General features: G+C 46.1%; 1 protein-coding gene across 1 annotated transcript; it reads left to right on the top strand.

Annotated features, from left to right (window-relative positions):
• Nucleotides 1-2,056: 2,056 nt before the first annotated feature.
• On the top strand, nt 2,057-16,997 carry PLA1A (phospholipase A1 member A). Its single transcript, XM_032203114.1, has 11 exons — nt 2,057-2,277; nt 3,987-4,188; nt 5,518-5,695; nt 6,912-7,020; nt 9,977-10,078; nt 10,893-10,982; nt 11,680-11,847; nt 12,735-12,824; nt 13,242-13,350; nt 16,235-16,399; nt 16,826-16,997. Exons 1-11 carry the CDS (start codon nt 2,205-2,207, stop codon nt 16,908-16,910), a joined length of 1,371 nt encoding a protein of 456 aa, XP_032059005.1. The 5' UTR covers nt 2,057-2,204; the 3' UTR covers nt 16,911-16,997.
• Nucleotides 16,998-18,820: the final 1,823 nt, after the last annotated feature.

The raw sequence follows: 18,820 nt of genomic DNA, 5'->3' as shown, positions 1-18,820 counted from the left end.
TCACTCCGGGGAACAGTGCACAGGAGGAGCCTGGGTGCTTTATCCTGGCACTATGGTGTCTGCCCCAGGGACAAAGGACAGAAAATACAGGAGTTGTGATACCACATATTCCAGCTGTGGAGTGGATCCAGCCATAGCATACTACAGTGAGCTAAGCCATGCGAGTATTTCATTCCCTCCCTCGAATGCAGAGGCTACAGTAACTGGTTTTAAATGTTCATCATTTGCTTACATCCCACTTGGTTTCCCCTGTGGTTCCATTCTACTGCCCAGCTGCATTGTTTCCTTTACCAAGTAATAGCTGTCAAAGTGAATCTTCCCATGATCAGATTTTCTCTCAGCAGCTGGGGGTATCACAGTGCTTGTATGTTGCTGCCAGCTGTTGCTTTGTAGGTGGGGAATTGACATTTTCCACTTTTAGCATTTACTTGAATATGCAGACAGTACATTTTTCAGATTTTTGATGAAAAGAATTTGTACATAAAATCACATGTGTTTGTTGACTGACTCAAGTGAATCACAACGTGCTTCAAACTAGTGCGGACCGAAAGTCTTTCCAACAGTGTAGAAGTCCCCACTGCTATTATAACCACTGTCACCAGGAAGCAAAATAGGAAGTAACAACAATACCTTTCTGAGCTAATATTACTGTAGTTAAAAGTAGTTAAAAATAATTAAATTCACAAAATTATAAATAAATAAATAAATAAATAAATATAAAAAACAGTTTATACTAAAATAGCTTTACTGGTAAAAGCATTTTAAGCACAGAGGAACTGAGCGGTTTTCTGTGTTTGCATGAGGGACCACTGCAGTATGCTGACACAATCAAAAGTTTCCTGAATTTACTAAATCTGAGATTACAGAAAGAAAAAAAAAAACACAGCTGCTAAGGCAACAGAATTTTCAATTCTATGAAGATGTGTTTTTTTAGCATACCAGGATGTTGTTTAACAACTCTGCAAATGCGTGTAGTAGTGAAAAAAAAAACAACACATCAGATCTGCACATCTTGACTGCAAGGTTTGCTTTACTCGAAGGCTGTAAAACCAATGCCTACTTTATGATACATGGCTTTTCAAAATAGCCTTGGGGCTTGGCAAAGAGTAATAGTTACATCCTACCACAAAGAGCAGAGCTTATTACCCTGTTTTTAAATTAAAAAATAATAATTAAAATAATTTAAAAATAATAATTAAAATAATTAAAAAATAATAATTAAAATAATTAAAAATAATTAAAAATTTTAATAAATTAAAAAATAATAACTAAAAAAAAAAAAAAAGTGTTCACAGATTTTCTTTAGGTGCTCCATTTTGGTTCATTTTGGCACGTCCACCATTTGCATCAGGAAGTTATCATCGATACACTGAAGGAACCTCCTGGACTGCGGATGGCTGGCTGAGCAGGCCTTCCAGGAAATGTCAGGGTAATTAAAATCCCCCACAATAACCAGGGCCTGTGTTTGCGAGGCTGCTATCAGCTGCCTGTAGAAGGCCTTATCAGCTTCCTCATCCTGATCTCATGGCCCGTAGTAGACACCCACAACAGTACGCCCCATGCCAGCCTGCCCCTAAATTCTCACCCACAGACTCTCACCTCGCTCCTCATCCACCCCTGGACAGTACTCAATATAATGTAGATGCTCTTTCACGTAAAGAGCATCTGGCCTGTCTTTCCTGAGCAGGACATACCCATCCATGACCACATTCCAGCCATGGGAGCTGTCCCACCATGTCTCAGGACAACTGGAAAGAAACAGCAATGCAATAGGAGAACAGTCAGAGGCAAGGCTCTGCTACAAGCCTTCCTGGCACTGGCATATTCTGAGACCTTGTAACTAATCCGTGTCCCCAGGGAGAGCCCGGGAGGCAGGGCTAGGTGACAAGAATAAAGCCCTGTCTGTCGGTTGCTGCAACCAGTCTCACTAGCTGATTTCTGAGGCAGTAATTTTGCCTTCAGGAAAGGGAAGTCGGAAGGAAAGGGGTGTCAGCGTCTTTTTCAACCAAAATATCAGTGAAGCCCTCTGCTGACACAGACTTTGTCTAATGGCCAAACAAGAGCAGAGGTGATTGCACCTACCCCCTTTTTTTCCCAAAAGAAACAGCCTAGTTGATCATTGACAGAGGCAAGCTGATTGACCAGCCCACCACACCTCTTTTTTCCGTGTACAACCCTCATACTTGTAGTGGACTAACACGAAGATGGTTGAGGATCTGAAGAGAAAACCCCTCTTCGTTCTTGCTGTCATCTTGCTGCTTAGTTCAGCACAAGCAGGTAAGAAAGACATGAGTGCTTGGCAAGGGATTTAAGGCTTTACGTAGAAGGGCCTGATTTCAATTCTGAACAGGACCTGTGTTTCAAGAGATCCTTCCTATAATCCAGTTAGATGCCATGAGAATGGGTCCTTTCTTTTCCTATGCTTTGTTTGAAGCTGTCTCACCGATTTCACTCCACTAACTTAATTTAAAAGAATGATCCAGGATTGCTCTGAAGTGTGAGGAGGTGCAAAACGAACCACTTGACCTCTGGACATGGCACCTCCTCCTTTGCAAGCAGAGCAAGCAGAATATGCAGTAGATGAAAGAAAATAAACAGACGCTGCACTTAGCATTTCTCTGGTTAGTTGTGATCTTTTTTTACTCACAACCCCCCTCGCCTGACGCCATTCTGGACACACACCATGCTTTCACTGAGTGCACCCTTTCAGGAGAAGCTGGCTCATGAGCGGCAGTATTTCTCAACTGATTTCAGAGAACAACTCTTTCCCTTTTCCCTTCAGTCCCCAGGAACACCTAAATAAACAACAGCAAGGGACAGCCACATCCCACAAGGGGAAATCGGGAGTGTTGAATTTCATTTCTTTGTGCTGAACCTTAGGCCATGTTCCACCCAGCTGCTGTAGAATATCTTCTGTGGGAACAGGCAGTGGCTAGGAAGCTGATTGTTTATTTTTATTATTATTTTCTATTTATTTATTTAATTTTACATGCGGATTCGAGGCTGCTCCACTTCCTCCAATCCAGAAAAGGGAAGGGGCATGCGTTGTCATTTCAGCATGATGCCAGTTCATAGAGTAAACATTTTTTAGATCGGAAGGGATCATTTAATCAATTGTTTGGCTTCCTGCTCATCATGGGTTAATAAGTTTCATCCCGTTAGTCCTTCAGCCATTCCAATATCTTGCCTTCTACAACCCCTCCAGAATAGCAGCCAGTCCTCTGAAATGACAAATGATAATGCAGCTCTTCTCTGGGTAACTTGTGCCACTGCCTAGCCATACATACTGCTCTGCATCTCCTTGCTTCATTTATAGTCAAAATTTGCCCAATTTTGTACTATCTTCTGGTTTGAGATGTTGTTATTTTGTCTTGTGGTTTTTTTGCTTTTTTTTTTTTTCTGTCCAGATGAAAGTCCTGTCCAGCCGCTGCCTTTTCCTTCCCATAAAACATTTTCATCCTGTAAATTGATTGTCGCTGACAGGTTTTGTCACCAGCATTCTCATATTTATTTCTGCATTTTTGATACAAATGTCAGTTAGACTCATACCTTCTACCCAAGAAAAATTGGAAGAGAACTATGCATTCAGTGGGGGATTGGCAACCTTTTTTATTATTATTATTATTCTTTAAGATCTAATAGCCAGCTCGTAAATGTACTTAGCTGCTGGTGGACACAGCTGATATGGAAATAAATAAATAAATGAATTGTTCGTGTCTCAGTAAAACAATTCTCGGAAGTCAAAGTTATCGTGACATCCACAGTTATCTTCCTGAGCCAATGTTGAAATTCCATCAAAGGGCAGAAAAAGATTCATTAGATCAGACCTGTTTTCCAGACTGATTTTAATTTATATCCTATCCTTTCACTCTTTATTAATACAAACCAAATTGCTATCTTTATTTTCCTAGTGAGTCAGAATAAGCTTTTTTCTTCCATCACATGGACATAGGCCAAACAATGCTTCTCACCCCCTCCCATTGCAGGGAACGCAAACAGAACTTCATGGCATCAGTGTGCTGACTTCCAGCGAGCAAATTTCCTACACGGCAGTAAACTTAATGTCCAGTTTCTTCTCTTCACCCCCTCAAACCCCAGCTGTGGGGAACTCATTTTAGCTGATGATGGCATCGAGGACACCAGCTTCAACAGCAGCCTGGAAACCAAGATCATAATCCATGGCTTCAGGTGAGAGAAAGCAGAGCATCGTGGCTAAGTTTGTACTCATCAACTAAACACCAAGTGGGCATTCCCAAGCACGGCATGGGGCTGGCAGAGAAAGCCCCTGCCCATGTTATAATCTTAGTCTCCCCAGCAGTGACTGCGTGTGAAACACAAGCTAAGAGCAGAGCCTGGAGTGCTCAGCACCAAACTGTACCTGAGACTTGCCTGGGAGACTTGGTGGGACAGGACCAAAGGCATGGAAAATCCTACCAACAATCCTCTTTCCAACACAAAATTAAGTCCTTTAGTCTGTGACCAGCTGCCTATTTTTTTGTGTGTGTTTCCTTTTTATTGGAGCCAGAAGTTAGGAAATTATTTCCCTTCCCTTCCCTTCCCTTCCCTTCCCTTCCCTTCCCTTCCCTTCCCTTCCCTTCCCTTCCCTTCCCTTCCCTTCCCTTCCCTTCCCTTCCCTTCCCTTCCCTTCCCTTCCCTTCCCTTCCCTTCCCTTCCCTTCCCTTCCCTTCCCCTCCCTTCCCTCTTTCAACCTTTCTTTTTAAGAAGATCCTTTTAAGAAGATTCTTTAAGATCCTTTTCCATTTAAATTGTCTCCTTGCAGCTCACATCCTGGTTCTTCAACTCCTTGGATCACTTAGGCATTTAGGAGCCCTGCATGCACACAGTCCCTCTAACCTTGAAAATGTAGGGATGTAAACCAAGGTTTTTTAATCTGTCACCATATTGCCAGTTTATTTTACTGTGCCATTTTTCAGCCCAGTGTGACCATATAGTGTTCTTTGGTTTGATGTGCAAAAGCCTGAAGGAAAAGTGCATAGATATCCAGGATGAGACCACGCAAGGAGTCGCAGGGTCTTTTCAGACAGAGCACACCCCCAACCCCGGTGGTAGTAGGGGAATTTGGTAGGGTACAGCCTCCTCAGTTTTCCTGGTATTCTTGGGTAGAGTTGTTGTTGTTGTTGTTTGGTTTTAAATCACCTTCAGAGGAGGAATTGTAGCAGTGACAGACTAAGTGATTTGACCGAGGACTCCCAGCCAGTTGGTAGCAGAGCAGGACCAGCTGTTCCCAGCCAGTTCTCTTACCCAAGGTAGGCTCTGTGGTGGCTGACTGAAGCATCACACCAAGACCAGGATCACAGCCTGAGTCCTACAGATGTTTCCCTCCTTTGGTTCCTTTCTGAATCAGCCCATTCTGAAAAATGCTTATTACAAAACCTTTCAGCAACTATCTGGCAGCCTACACCAAGACACGTGAAACTCCAGCACCAGTGAACAACAAATTGGCACGTGCCCTAGTTTGGAAGACACCTAACATACCTGTTTCTGATGACTCCTCAGGGCTTTGGGCACCAAACCTTCCTGGATTGAAGGGCTTGTCCGTGCCATCCTGCACACAAGCCAGGTGAACGTGATTGCGGTGGACTGGGTTCATGGGTCTACTGGAGCCTATCACTCCGCAGTGGATAACGTCACACAGCTGGCCCTCTCCATCTCACATTTCATCAGCAAGCTCCTGGTAAGCTCCTGTGACTTCCCAATGGGGAAACACAGTCACAAAACACCACTCATGCAGACAATCCTGAGAGTTGCTCCCAATCTGCTGTCCCCAGGAGTTGGGCAAGTGAGCTCTTTATTCCAGAGTGAGCACTGTGTAGTACTAAAGATTTTTTTCTTGTTTACTTTTCCCTTCTCTCTCAGTCCAGCCTTGAGCATGCCACTGTTTTTCTTCTTTTTCTTGATTTTGAGATTTTATGGGAAAACTTCCCAGTTGTCAGCTGCCTCTCCAGCACAGAGTGAGCCTGATGGATTCCTTGGGTTATCTCAGGTCTGTGCTTCACTGGGCAGTCTTCTTCTTCAACCCTTTTTTTTTTTTTTTTCCAGTAAGCTGAGGGTGTGGGATTTGAGGCTATTTTATATTTGCTTTGGGTTTGAGATACACTTCCTAGTAGCTGGAAATCCCCAGCTGTGCCCTATTTTGCTCATGCACAGCACAGCTGAACAGCACTTATGCAATGAGGATGTCACATCTTTATATTTACCAGCCATGCATAAACTCTCTGCGTAACGATTTCACTCTAGAACCTGACCACAGAGCATGGGAGTTCCTGGGTAGGCACCACAGTGTGCAGTCACACTTTCCTATCCAGAAATACAGCAGCTCTTCGAGCAGCGATCTGTGATTCTGTGGTTCTGTGATCAGGAGAATGGGGTGAAAACGAGGGGAAAAGGGAAGGGGGAAGAGGGCTATCACCTCTTTTTACTGATTAGGTCACACAGTGAACAAATGACTGGGCTGCAGCATGATCCCTACCATCCATCCTGTGCCTGTGCTGAACCCTAGCCCAGCTACTTAAGGAGAATTTCTGCCCAGCCTCTCCCACTACATGACACCACAGAAGACTACATTTGGCTTCTCATAAGCCTCAGTACTGCTGCAAGATGTAGCCACACATATCTCGAAGGCAGGATTGTTCATCTCATCCCTGTGGTGTCCAGCACCATGTGCAGTACCATTGTGTGGTTCCTCTTTATGGGGTCATCTCACATCATGTCTCAGTGGCCGTGCTTTACCTGCCAGTTCAGCCAATGGATAAGTCCTTTTTCTCTGAAAATATACTCTTAATAATCAGGGTGTGGGCACAACCCACATGTTCTGGAGTTGCTGAGTGGGCTGGGACAGGGTATTTCACCTACCTCCTGCAGAAATACTGATTTATATCATTGATCTGCAGGCCCTGGGAGTCTCAGGGACATCCATCCACATCATTGGCGTGAGCCTCGGTGCGCACGTCGCGGGCCTGGTCGGGCACTTCCACGGCGGTCAGCTGGGACGGATAACAGGTATCATCAAACTGAGTCTTGGGCCTTCATTTCTTGTTTGGGGGAGAGAATGGAAGAGCAGGGAAGGGGAGTCATCCACAGTGATCTTTTAACTGCACGAAGGCTCATTATATCCAAGCTGACAAGGAGCACAGTCCTACTGTACCTGGACAAGAAGAGTAGATCGGGTCCAGTGGCAGGAACCAGCATCATCCACAATCCAGGCAAATCTGTAGTGCAAGGCCAAGGCCAAGCCAGGAAGCCCAACCATCAAGACAAGGGTAGGGTCAGCAAAGTACAGGGCTGGGCATGGCATCCTTACAACACAGCTCAGGCAAGGATCAAAGGCAAGAGCCTGCGACAAAGTGGGGACCCCCCAGATGAAGCTTCTTGCTGTTTTCTCACAAGTCAGCTGTTTCCACAGGAGACTGGTCTAAGGTCACCCAGTGGTATACCAAATCAGAGCTGGCCTTGAACACAGACAGAATTCTGGATGTGAGGAAGAGGTTGCGGTGGGGGAATTACAGAGGAAGATGGTTAGAGGCTGATTGTGGCATGTAGACCTTTTCATCCATGCAAGACCCTGCAGTCTTTTAGGTATGGGGCAGGAACAGAGACAGAACTATTTGGGTGAGAAGTGACCTTGGAAGGTCTCCAGTCCAACCTCCCGCTTGAAGCAAGGCTGCCTTCTACATCAAACTGAGGGTTTGTCAAGTCTGGGGAAACTCCAGGGCTGGAAATTCATTTTGGTAAGAGGGAAAACTCCACCAAGGAGGAACAGACAGACAGAACATGGCTTGCAGCCTGCCTCAGCCCACAGTGGGCTGCCTCACAGAGGTACCCTTGAGGATAAATAAAAACTTTGTAGGTTTATTTATTTCATTTATTTTTAGCTGTACTAGAAGACACTTCTACAATCCTGATTGCCCTGTGACTTCAAAGGCACACTGGGCATTGCAGGCTCCAGTTCAGATTTAAGAGCCTGAAGACAGGTGGAATTAGACCTAAAATGTGTCTGTTCTGATCTCATCTCCTGCCTCTTTCCACACACGCACACACACAGAGCAATGTGGTTCCAGAGCCATAACTTGCTGAAGTGTGTTCAGCCACCTAGAAGGAGCTGTGAAGTAAAAACCAGAATGAATATCTTGGACGTCAGAAGACAGGCTGTTTCTGTGCAGTGAGTTTCTTGAAGTCACGTCTGTTCTTGTGGACATCTCCTTGTGCAAGAAAACAAATGCTACAGGAACTTGAATGAACTGCCCGTTTCCAAAATTGCTGAAGAGCAATTTGTTTCAGTTCTTTAAATGGAAAAGAGGAAGCCTGAGGGAATCTAGTTGCGCACAGTACAGCTACAGTGAATAGTACAGGGCGTACATTAGGTGATGGTTGGACGTGATGACCTTAAGGGTCTTTCCAACCAAAGGGATTCGATGATTCTATGCTTGGAGGAGGCTGGTGTAGGGAACAGAGGGTAGAAAGATGCTTGCCTTGGAGCTGAGCTAGAATTGGCTGCTGTTCATATTAAGTGCTCCTCCCTGCTCAGGAAGAACTTTAAGCTGTACTGAATAACTATTCTAAGCCTCTCTTAAAGCCTTTGACTAAAGTTTGGTCTGTAGAAGTGGGCAGGGAACCTCTCAGCTTTCTGTATTGGACAAGACCAACCAAAAAAAAAAAAAAAAAAGGAAAAAAAAAAAAAAAGGAAAAAAAATATAAAATCAGTACATTCTTCTGAGCACTTGTCCCTTAGACAGCTTTTATTTTTAGATAGAATAGGGATTTTTTTTTTCTTCTTTCCATTCCCCTCCTCCTCCGTCCCCCACACAAATGCAACATGTCAGTTTGTGGTTTTTTGATACCACCTTCTCCATAGAGAATTAATGGGACTGAGACCAAGGCAGTGAAACTGGCCAACTCTGAGGATGAGAGCTGTGGTACACAGAGCACAGCTGCTGCTTAAACTATTGTTGCTGCCTGGAGAGTGAAAGAAATTTTGTGATGTTATTTTCCTAGACAAAAGGAGCAGGATAAACCTCAGCCAGAACAAAAACATAATCTTTAACCTGTTCCATGATACTGTCAAAGATAATTGTCAGTATTTCTTTTGCCTTTTCAGAATTTGCTCTAGCAGCATCCATATTTTTAGGCAAAAATATGGATGGCTGCTTGAGAACTTGACTTGGTGGAGAGAGGGCTCAGAAGTCTCTCTGTTTTAAGGAAGTTTGATAGTATTGAACCTTCTTAATGCTTGGATTAGTTAATGCCTAGGATGCTGAATTCATCACCTAACTCAAGATCTCCAGTGACATTGCTCAGACTGTAGCACTACCGCAGATGACAGTACAATTAGGAAAGGTGCTAAAAGTTTGATTCACTTTCACTGAAAATCCAAAAGACACCCTGTAGCCGCTCTATCAGAGGTATTTTAAGCTCAGGCATGGCTTTACAGCCTAAAAACTTGAGGCTTTGTTGGTACAGAACTGCTTTGTGGAAGTGGATGTCTGGGAGCAGTGGAGGACAAGGTAAGGAAGCTGCAGTGGAATTTAGTGAGGGCAGAAGTCTTTCTGGACCATAATCAGTGTGATGTGGGAATAATTCATCACCACTGCCTGGCAACATTTTAAAAGTTTAGCATAAAATAACTGGTCCAGAAATAAGAAAGAGAGGGTCTGAGGAACACTTCTTGTAAAGAATTTCCTCCTAACATCTCATCTAAATCTCCCCTCTTTTAGTTTAAAACCATTCACCCTTGTCCTATCATTATCTGCCTGGGCAAAAAGTTGCTCTGCATCTTTTTTATAAGCCCCCTTTAAGTACTGAAAGGCCGCAATGAGGTCTCCCCAGAGCCTTCTCTTCAAGATGAACAACCCCAACTCTCTCAGCCTTTCTTCACAGATGTTCTCCAGCCCTCCGATGATATTCGTGGCCCTTCTCTGTATCCACTTTAAGAGGTCCACATCCTTTGATTTCGTTGCAGGCCTGGATCCTGCAGGCCCAAAGTACACCAGAGCCAGCCTGGAGGAACGCCTGGACCCTGGGGATGCCCTCTTTGTGGAAGCCATTCATACAGATGCTGACAGTAAGCTGGTTTCCATCCTCTTCTGCACGTCTGTTCCTCCTGCCATCGTTATTGCTAAAGACCACGTAGGTCATTGTCCCATTTATGCCAGACGACTATGAGTTCAGGTTCAGTCTGAGAATACTCCTTGATTAGATAGGCTATCTAATATTTGCTGGCTATCTTAGAGCAAAAACTTCTTCCTTAACCTTTAACAGCAGAGTGAATTACCGCAGCAGAAGCTCAGTGTGGTTTTTACCACCTGGAAGGAATTTACATGTCTAGTCTCACTTTGCTTTTGCTCATATGACATCAGAAAGGTGCCAACAGAGTAACATTTCCAAAGCACTTAGGGTCTGCTAGGTAGAATGTGAAAAAAGAAACAAACAAACAAACAAAAACACAAACAAACAACTATGTGGTGCCCACCAGTCATACCTTTTACCCAGAGATCACAAAAATCTCCACCAACATAACTCTCGGTCACGCCTTATAATCTCCCATGAAGATTGTGGTCACAGGGTCAAGAAGATGAGGGATGGGGATGATGATGAAGCCAAAGCTGCCAGTCGTTTTGGTGGCAGGTCCTGGAGCACTCTCTGCTCCGTGCAGGAAACGTGGTGATGACATGAACTGCACAATGCAGGCATCTGGGAGGGAACAGGGAACGTGTCCTTGCTGTGTGGAGGAAAAAAAAAAAAGAGAGAGAGACATGGGGAAGCTGGGTCCAGCACTACTAATATTCAACCAGTTATTGGGCCGTCAAACACCATGTAGGGTGTATCTTACAGAAGAGCCAAGCATAAGAATGAAGTGGCATTTCACCTGCTTTCAGATTTCGGGATCCGGATCCCTGTAGGCCACATCGATTATTTCGTCAATGGAGGCAAAGATCAGCCAGGATGCCCCCGATTCATCTCTGCAGGTGAGAGCACTCTTTGGCCAAGCAAAGAGCCTTCGTGGTCATTTAGCAGTCTGTGAAAATGCTGTTTGGCAACCAGCTCCTGCTACAGTCAGAGAAGATATCAAAGCAAGACAACACATAAAGACACATGGCAGCAGAGCTTCACAGCCCACGTCTCCTCTGAGCAGCACAGAAAGGAGCTGAAACTAAAATCACATGCAGGTCAAGTGTCTTGGCAGCACCTGCTGTCAAGAGATGTGATTTTGGTGACACTTCTCTATGAGCCCACGCGACCTAACACCAGCAGAGCTTATATCAACAAAAAAAAAGCATTTTTGTTAGAAGGGCTCTTTGCTACCAGCAAAAGCTTATTTTTCTTTTCATGCTGCAGGCTTAGACAGCTTGTAAGATTACTGCCTTTTCCTTCTAGAGAGTAGGACCTCACGCAGTAAATAATGTGGATAAATATTCAAATAGTTTCCGGATGAGCCAGCTCCATTGAGGGTCACGTTACAAGGGATGCCAAAGGCACCTCAATTCCCACACCTGGGGTCACAGTTTGTAGCCACAGAGGTGCTCTACAAAATGTTATTCATGGAGAGGGGATGGCTGCAGAATCGGTATTTCTTGATTTTCCATTCCTTAGGGAATTGCAGAAAGACCCAAATCGACTGAAAGGCTCACTGCTGCTTTTCTCTAGGTGACTTTCTTCTTACAGGCTACAAGTATCTGATCTGTGATCACATGAGGGCAGTGCATCTCTATGTCAGTGCCTTGAAACACTCCTGTCCCGTCGTGGCGTTCCCTTGCTCCAGTCATCAGGATTTTTTGAATGGCCGCTGCCTGGACTGTGATGATCCCTTCCTGTTCTCCTGTCCCAGAATAGGTACAGTACCAGCATGAGGCCTTCACGGAGCAGGGGACGATACATTCCTGACGGGTGTCAGTGCAGACCGCAGCACACGATTCAGATTTCTCTGAGCAGGTTTTGCTTGGGATCCCTTTGGGGATAGTGAGAAGCTGTTTCATTTTCAGGCTTCCGCAGAGAAGCCAGAAGCTCATGTATTGTCTGAGGTAAAACACCGGTGTCTTGAACATTTCTGATCTTTAAACGTTTCACAGGGCCCACCAGCATGTTAAAGGACAGTCTCCAGAATCATCTGCCTAACACATGGGCAAGGAGCTCAAAAAGTGCCTTGTTCAGAGAAGCAGCTGGGAGTTTTAGCCCACGCATGAAGTCCCATTCTCTGTGTCACTTCCTCCTGATAAATCCCTGACACGGCCACACCAAAGATGGGCTGGCAGAAGGCAGTATTTGCCTCTTTTAGGCTTCTGAAACTGGGCTGTGGCAAGAGGAGAGGAAGCATCCTCTGGTGCTCTTTGGTGACTTGCACTGAGGGGCTTTTCAGATCAGCCACTCCCTTCCCACCTTACCAAAATCACCTTGTCTCCTCCTCAGTGGTGCAGGTCTTCCCAGTTGAGCCAGAAATCCAGTTCTTCTGAGGGCCTGTTAACCTGTCAGACAGACACCACAAACCCATGTTTGCTCCGATTTGCACTGGTGTAAAGGAAGGGTCTGTCCTCCAGGACAACAGGGTTGGGAGAGGGGAGCAGAGGTGAATTGGAACTGATTATATTTCTATTTCTGTTCTGTCTCCTTCATGGCTTTCCCTGCCATGGCTAGGGTAAGTACAAGCCACTCACTCTCGCATACTTTGCCTCTTGCTCATATTTCTATTTCCGTCTTATTCATGGCTTTGTTTTGCCCTGCAGGCCTGCTGGAGCAGGCAGGGGTCAGCATGAGAAGGCTGCCCAAGGAAGTGGTTGTGTACTTAATGACAAGTCCTTCAGCCCCGTTTTGTGGTAAGTAACAAAGAAAAAAAAAATCAAGCCAGAAGGGGTTTGACCAAATGAGGCAGATTGTCTGGGGAGGCCAGGCAGTCAGAAACAGCTGCTGTGGCACAAGACACATAGCTGGAAATCAATTGCTGTGCATATCTCCCCTGCAAAGCCCTTTCTAATAGATTTATTAGTGTGGGCACAGCCCTGGATTAACACGGCCACATGGCCTCAGGACTGAAGTGAGGGGTACAGAAAAGGCCAGTCTGTTGGCAGACCTGTCTACTCTGTGTCTCATACTGCAGAAGCTATTTTCTTTCTTAAATCTGCTTAACCTTCTTTGTGCTGGTGGGAGCAGGGAGTGAGAGCTAGGGATGGCTTTTTTTTTTTGGCAGGCTAAGTATAAGCCACTCACTCCCGCACACTTTGCCTCTTGCTCAGTCCACCACAGCCTGGTTGAGTTCCGACTGCAGAAGAAAAGAAGTGTAGTCACCAGCATTGAGATCACTTTCTACAGCAACAGCACCAAGGACACCACGAAGATCACCATGTGAGTGACAGTGCGTGCTTCTGGCCTGTTTTTTTGTTTTTTTTTTTCCCCACCTCCATGTGTAAGGATGTTTGTCCCAGTCCAGGAAAGGCACAAGGATAGCACATCTCCCAGAGCACAGTCACTGTGTGATGAAGCACAGCCTTTCTTCTTGAACCCCTCCACATTTCCCTTAAATGCTCTCAGGAATCAGGTATGTGTTGCCATTATTCGGTAACCCTGGCTAAATCCACAAGTACACAAAGCAGGAGGTGTGTTCCAGGATCCCCAGATTTGCCTACCTTTGTGTTGCTACGATAATTCCTTTTGTACACCATACCCTTGATTCAAATCACAGTCGCTGTCAGATAGTTATTAACCCTACTCTACACCAAGACCCTATCCACCACAGATTCCAGACTGGACATCATGGCTCAGACATTTCTCTTGATGTCCATTAGGACTGCAGCTGCAGAGAGGAAACAAGTGCATCGCTGCACAGTCAGAAATGTGTTCAGTAGCTTGTTGTCTCTGCAGTAACACAGCAAAGCTCCCACGCTCCCAATGCAGGGGAAATGTTCAGTGAGCAGGGGACCAAGACCACATCTGTAGACACTAAGCTTTCGCTTGACAACACCATCCTCCAAACCATACCTGAATTAAAAGATGAGATGCAGAGCCCTGTTCCCCCAGCCCTTGCCTCAGGGGGATCTCCCCACCACAGAGAAGTTCCCCAGAAAAAAAAAAAAAAAAAAGTATTTGTCACTTCTTCCTACACTTTTCTACCCACTGTGGCTGTCTGGTAGCCACCATATGGGCATCCAGCTAAATGCTGCATATGTTGCAGACAGCAAATATTGTTGGTTCCCTTGGGAAGCAGGAAAGCAGCCTGCTAAAGGCCTCAGCCAGCTCTTCTCAGATCAGAGGGGTCCCACTAATGGATCCCACATAGATCTTACTAAGCCAAAAGATTGTGACCCAATGCTGTGTTGCTGTGATCCTGTGCACCAGGAGGTAGGGGTGAGAACTGGGGAAGGGGAAGCCTGCTGTAGGGTGCTCTCCGGCATGACACAGCTGCTTGATCATGGATTTCCAGCCCAAAACTGCCATTTAGAGTTCATGCTCCAGATTGATGGAGCTCAGTCTGTCCAACCCCTCCACAAAGCAAAGGCAGGTCCAAGCAAAGGCAGCCTTTGAAACTTGCAGGCCAACTTTGCCTTTTTTCCAAAGATGCAGAAGGGAGGAAATAACACCACGCAGATAAAGTCAGGACCCATGGGTTTTCTCGGGAAAAGTTTCAGCACTTCCTTTTCCAGCTGTCTTGATATGTGTCCAGCAGGAGGCATGTGAACACTGGAGAGAAAGGCTGCAACACAGCCCAGGGAAGTGACATGGGCAGGCGATCCCACGGCTTTACTGTACCCTCAGGTTTTAATGAGTCAGAGTTACAGCTATCCAGGGGCACCCTTGCCCTGGGAGGACAGCAGCTGTGTCAATCACTTAAGCGCCCTCCTAAGAAGCAGGAGACTAAATGCACTTACAGATTTGGGAGTTGATGCGAAGATATCCTTTTTAACTCACACTAGAGTAAAAAGCAAAGGAACTCCCCCCACCTCCAAGAAAAGCTCAGCCCTCCAGTACAGTCAAGCTCAGAGAGTCAAACAGGCATCTTTTGCAGGTTCTCGCACCGCAGTTCAGACACTGATTTGTCACTGAATATTTTAAGTGATCTGACCTGCGTGTCATCCCATGGTTCCCAGGAACCACACGGGACCTGGGAGCGTCCAGCCATTCCCATGCCCTCAGCAAGTGACTCATTCCTTGCCTCACACCGACCTTTCTCAATCTATTCTGATCTCACCAGAGATGAGACAAGGCAAGATGCCATTATCCCACACACGTTGCTCAGAGTGCCCTCAAGACGCGTCCCCAAGCCCCACAGATGCCGTGGGGCTGACAGAGTAAGGAACTTGTTACAGGGCCCTTTTCCCAGCTGCACTGGCATTGCTTACATGTCAGTGTAACATGTCATCCTCCTCCATAGCCACGGAAACATGCTTCTGAAGTCAGCCAGAGTCCCACAGGCATCCAAAGGTGGTGTGAGCTCTGACCAAACGTCAGTCCCAGCGGTGGATTTCTTCAGCCTACTTAAGTGTGCTTCTAGGCACAAAGGTTCACCTATCCAAGCACTATCCAAGCACCCCACCTTCAACATGGCCAAAAGCAAACACCTAGTGAAGAATATAAAAAGGCATGCTGCAGTACTTCACCACGGTAGTTTCCCTATTTCCCAATTTCCAGTTAAACACATCTCAGGGACCCTCAGAGCCAAAGGCGAGTTCTTTGTCTCTATTAGCTCCCAACACTTTTATTTTCCATGAACTCGTCCAGACCCCTTCTATGACTTGTGCAGTCGTATAAACTTTCTAGCATCCACAACAACCCACAGCAAGGATTTTAACAGCTTGAACAGAATGGCATTTTGTGCACTGAGCAGTCATTTTAAGCCTACCACCTGTTCACTTTATTGGATGACCCCTGGTTCCTGCACTGGAATAAGTGGTGAATAATCAGTTCTGATCTGTGCCATTCACAATTTCATGTTCACCTTATCTACTATCCACCACTTACCTCTCTGCAGCAATACGGGTAGTATTTCAATCTATACACAACAGTGAGAACAGTTTTTGCAATCGCGTGACAGAAGGAAGCAATTTTATACAGAGGTGCTCCTGACTACAGAGGTGAAGCAAGGAGGGAAGGCCAGTAAGTTGCAAGGTCTCAAGTAATGCCCTATTTTGACAGACGAGCCTTTTATTTATGCGAGGGTTTCACATTAATACCCCAGCTTCCTCAGTGTTTCGATGCATCCACAGGCTGACTGAACACTCTCCCTGCCTTGCAGACCTCAGCAGGAGGAGGTGGGCAAGCGGCTGCTGATCCACAAGGTTCCCCTCTGCGAGGTAGACGTCGTGGTGCTCAAGTATCTCCCCAAGAACCGATTTTGGAGGAAGGATGAGTCGCACATTGTCGGCCAGTTCTGTGCGGCCCCACTGCCTCTCAATAAGAAGTAAGTCACAGGAATACCTTACGGGATGGACAGGCAGGCAGGATACATGGCTTTTTGCCACCTAGGAGTGGGACAGCATGGCACGCTGCCTCGAAGGTGTGCTAACCTGCACCCCTGGAAGCACTGGACTTGGCTGTGATGCGGGTGGGAAGCTGCAGAGTTGCACAGGGTCACAACTGCCCTCATCACAAAACCAGGAGCACTCCGAGCAGCAAGGATTCTTCTAGGAGGGGGTGGTGGAAAGGTGGAAGACACAGCTCCATAGACCGCCCTCCAGCTGATTCAGCCCAGCCAAGGCTTAGCTCCATGTTCACCATACCCTTGCAAAGCAGCATGAGGTCCACCAGCAGCTTCTTTGCCCGTGTGTCAGGATAGTGACCCCTGCCTGCTAAAACACAGCCTGACTTCCCTGTGCTCTTCCCACAGCAGGACCATGTTCTGCCTGCCCTGGAACATCACTCTTCATGGCAACATGGACCTCCCTTACCAGCTGTCTACTGCATGTGCCTAGCATGGCTTTTGGAGTATGGATGCATTCCCAAAACTGTGAAGGAGTCCTAACCCTACTGCTTCTCTCTGCTCACGGAGGATACTTTCATCAAGGAACCACGTTTGTTGTTTGTTTTTTTTTTTTACTTCCTGCATTCAGGAGAGAATGTCAAGGAAAAGTAGCATGCAGTACATCAGTGAGTACAAGACTTAGCAGTTGCAGCAAGACTTCCCAGTTAAAAGACTGAATTAGGACTTTTATCTCACAGATTCTGCACCAAGCTCTGAAAGAGACAGGCAAGTCATTTAATCACAAGATTTCAATCTCTGTGAAAGGAGGAGATGATATCACTCTTTCTACACAGGTCGTACTGGGATGATTCATTTGTGTTTTATTAAAGCGCCCTGAGGTTTTCATAGTAAAGGTGTGAAGTATTACTTCTGCTCAGCAAGGGGAGTTCAGTTTTGGTTTAGCCTTGGAACTGGGAGGTGCTAAAGAATCACAGAATTGTATAGGTTGGAAAAGACCCTTCAGATCGTCAAGCCCAACCATCACCTAGCACTAACTACCAAGTCTACCACTAAACCACATCCCTAGTTGCTTAGACAACTTCCTTAGCAAAGAACTCACTTGCACCATCTGCAAGATGCTTTCAGAGTAAGAATCTATCAATTCTTGTTAGCCCTCTTGCTACATAATCGGAGTGGATCTCCATCTCACGGCGGGACTGGTGCAGCTCTTCAGGCTGTTGGCTTGTTCTCTTTGAAGCTCACATGAATTGAAACAGATACCAGAAGCACAGAGTGCTCTTCCATGCAATTTTGCACTGCTTTGAGCAACTGCCCAGAAGAGAAGGTAACAGGAGGACATCAGAGTATTGTAGCTATAGGACCACCTAACACAAAATAGTCCCAGGAACTCAGCACTGCCCTTCGGACATGGAAAAGTAGCAAATGTCTGGAAAGCACTGGTAGAAGACTACAGTATCAAGGAAACACATACAGAAGCAGCCCTTACCCATTCTACCTGGTTTTGATCATCTTGATACATCTGCAAATTAAAGAGGAGACAAGTCTTGCATCACTTTTGCCCCCAGCCACACACCCTGTAGACCATTCGCACTGGTTCCCTGGACTGGCTTTACTGAGAGACAAAAAAGCACCCCAGGAACACTATGGTCAAGAGAAAAGGACATGCTAAAAGCGTTTCTGCCTTGAGGAGAGCTCTGCATGAGCTGTCACTCCACGAAGCGTTGTCACTGCAGAGCTACCTCCTGCCTTCAGCTCACATCCCAACTTCTGGACCCTGCCACGTGGCTGCTTGGGAGGTTAATTAAGAAACCATCTCCAGTGCCCGCTCAGGAGAGGGCTAGAGCCAGACACTGACAACCTGGCAGAGATCCCAGTTAGGTGGTGCCGTGACTGAAGAGTTGTGCAGGAGCTTCTTGTTGAAGGCTGGAGTACAACCAAGAGAGTGCAGTGACTGGCCACGGTGACAGGCATTAGCAGGATGATCCTCATGCTGGGCAGCCCCATTATCCTGTCCTGGGATGAAAGCAAAGGCAAGTAGTGCAAGAAGCAGCATATGCAATGACGATGACTACGGATCCCACGTACCCACCACTCCACCAGCCTCTCCAGACCTCAGATCCCGTGGGGTTCAGATCTCACTTGGAGGAGACCTGCAAGCCACAACAAACTATCCCCAAGAGCACAGCCCAGGGGAAATTCTCCATGGGTATCTCCATCTCCGTGACTCCCTAGAAGAGGAAATGGTGGGGGAAGCCCACCAGCCCAATCTCATTGCAGCTGAACATGGAAGAGGCTTTCCAATTTCACACTTTTATCTAAGGCTGCACTTTCTTCTCCCTACTGATCTCCCCAGAGACTTTTTTGCACCCACTCATTTCTTCACTGTGTGTGCGCCCCACA

Source organism: Aythya fuligula, chromosome 1 (assembly GCF_009819795.1).
Source record: "Aythya fuligula isolate bAytFul2 chromosome 1, bAytFul2.pri, whole genome shotgun sequence".
NCBI classification, from domain to species: Eukaryota; Metazoa; Chordata; class Aves; order Anseriformes; family Anatidae; genus Aythya; species Aythya fuligula.
The sequence above is the reverse complement of the archived record's forward strand: the minus strand, read 5'-3'. Positions and strand labels throughout refer to the sequence as shown.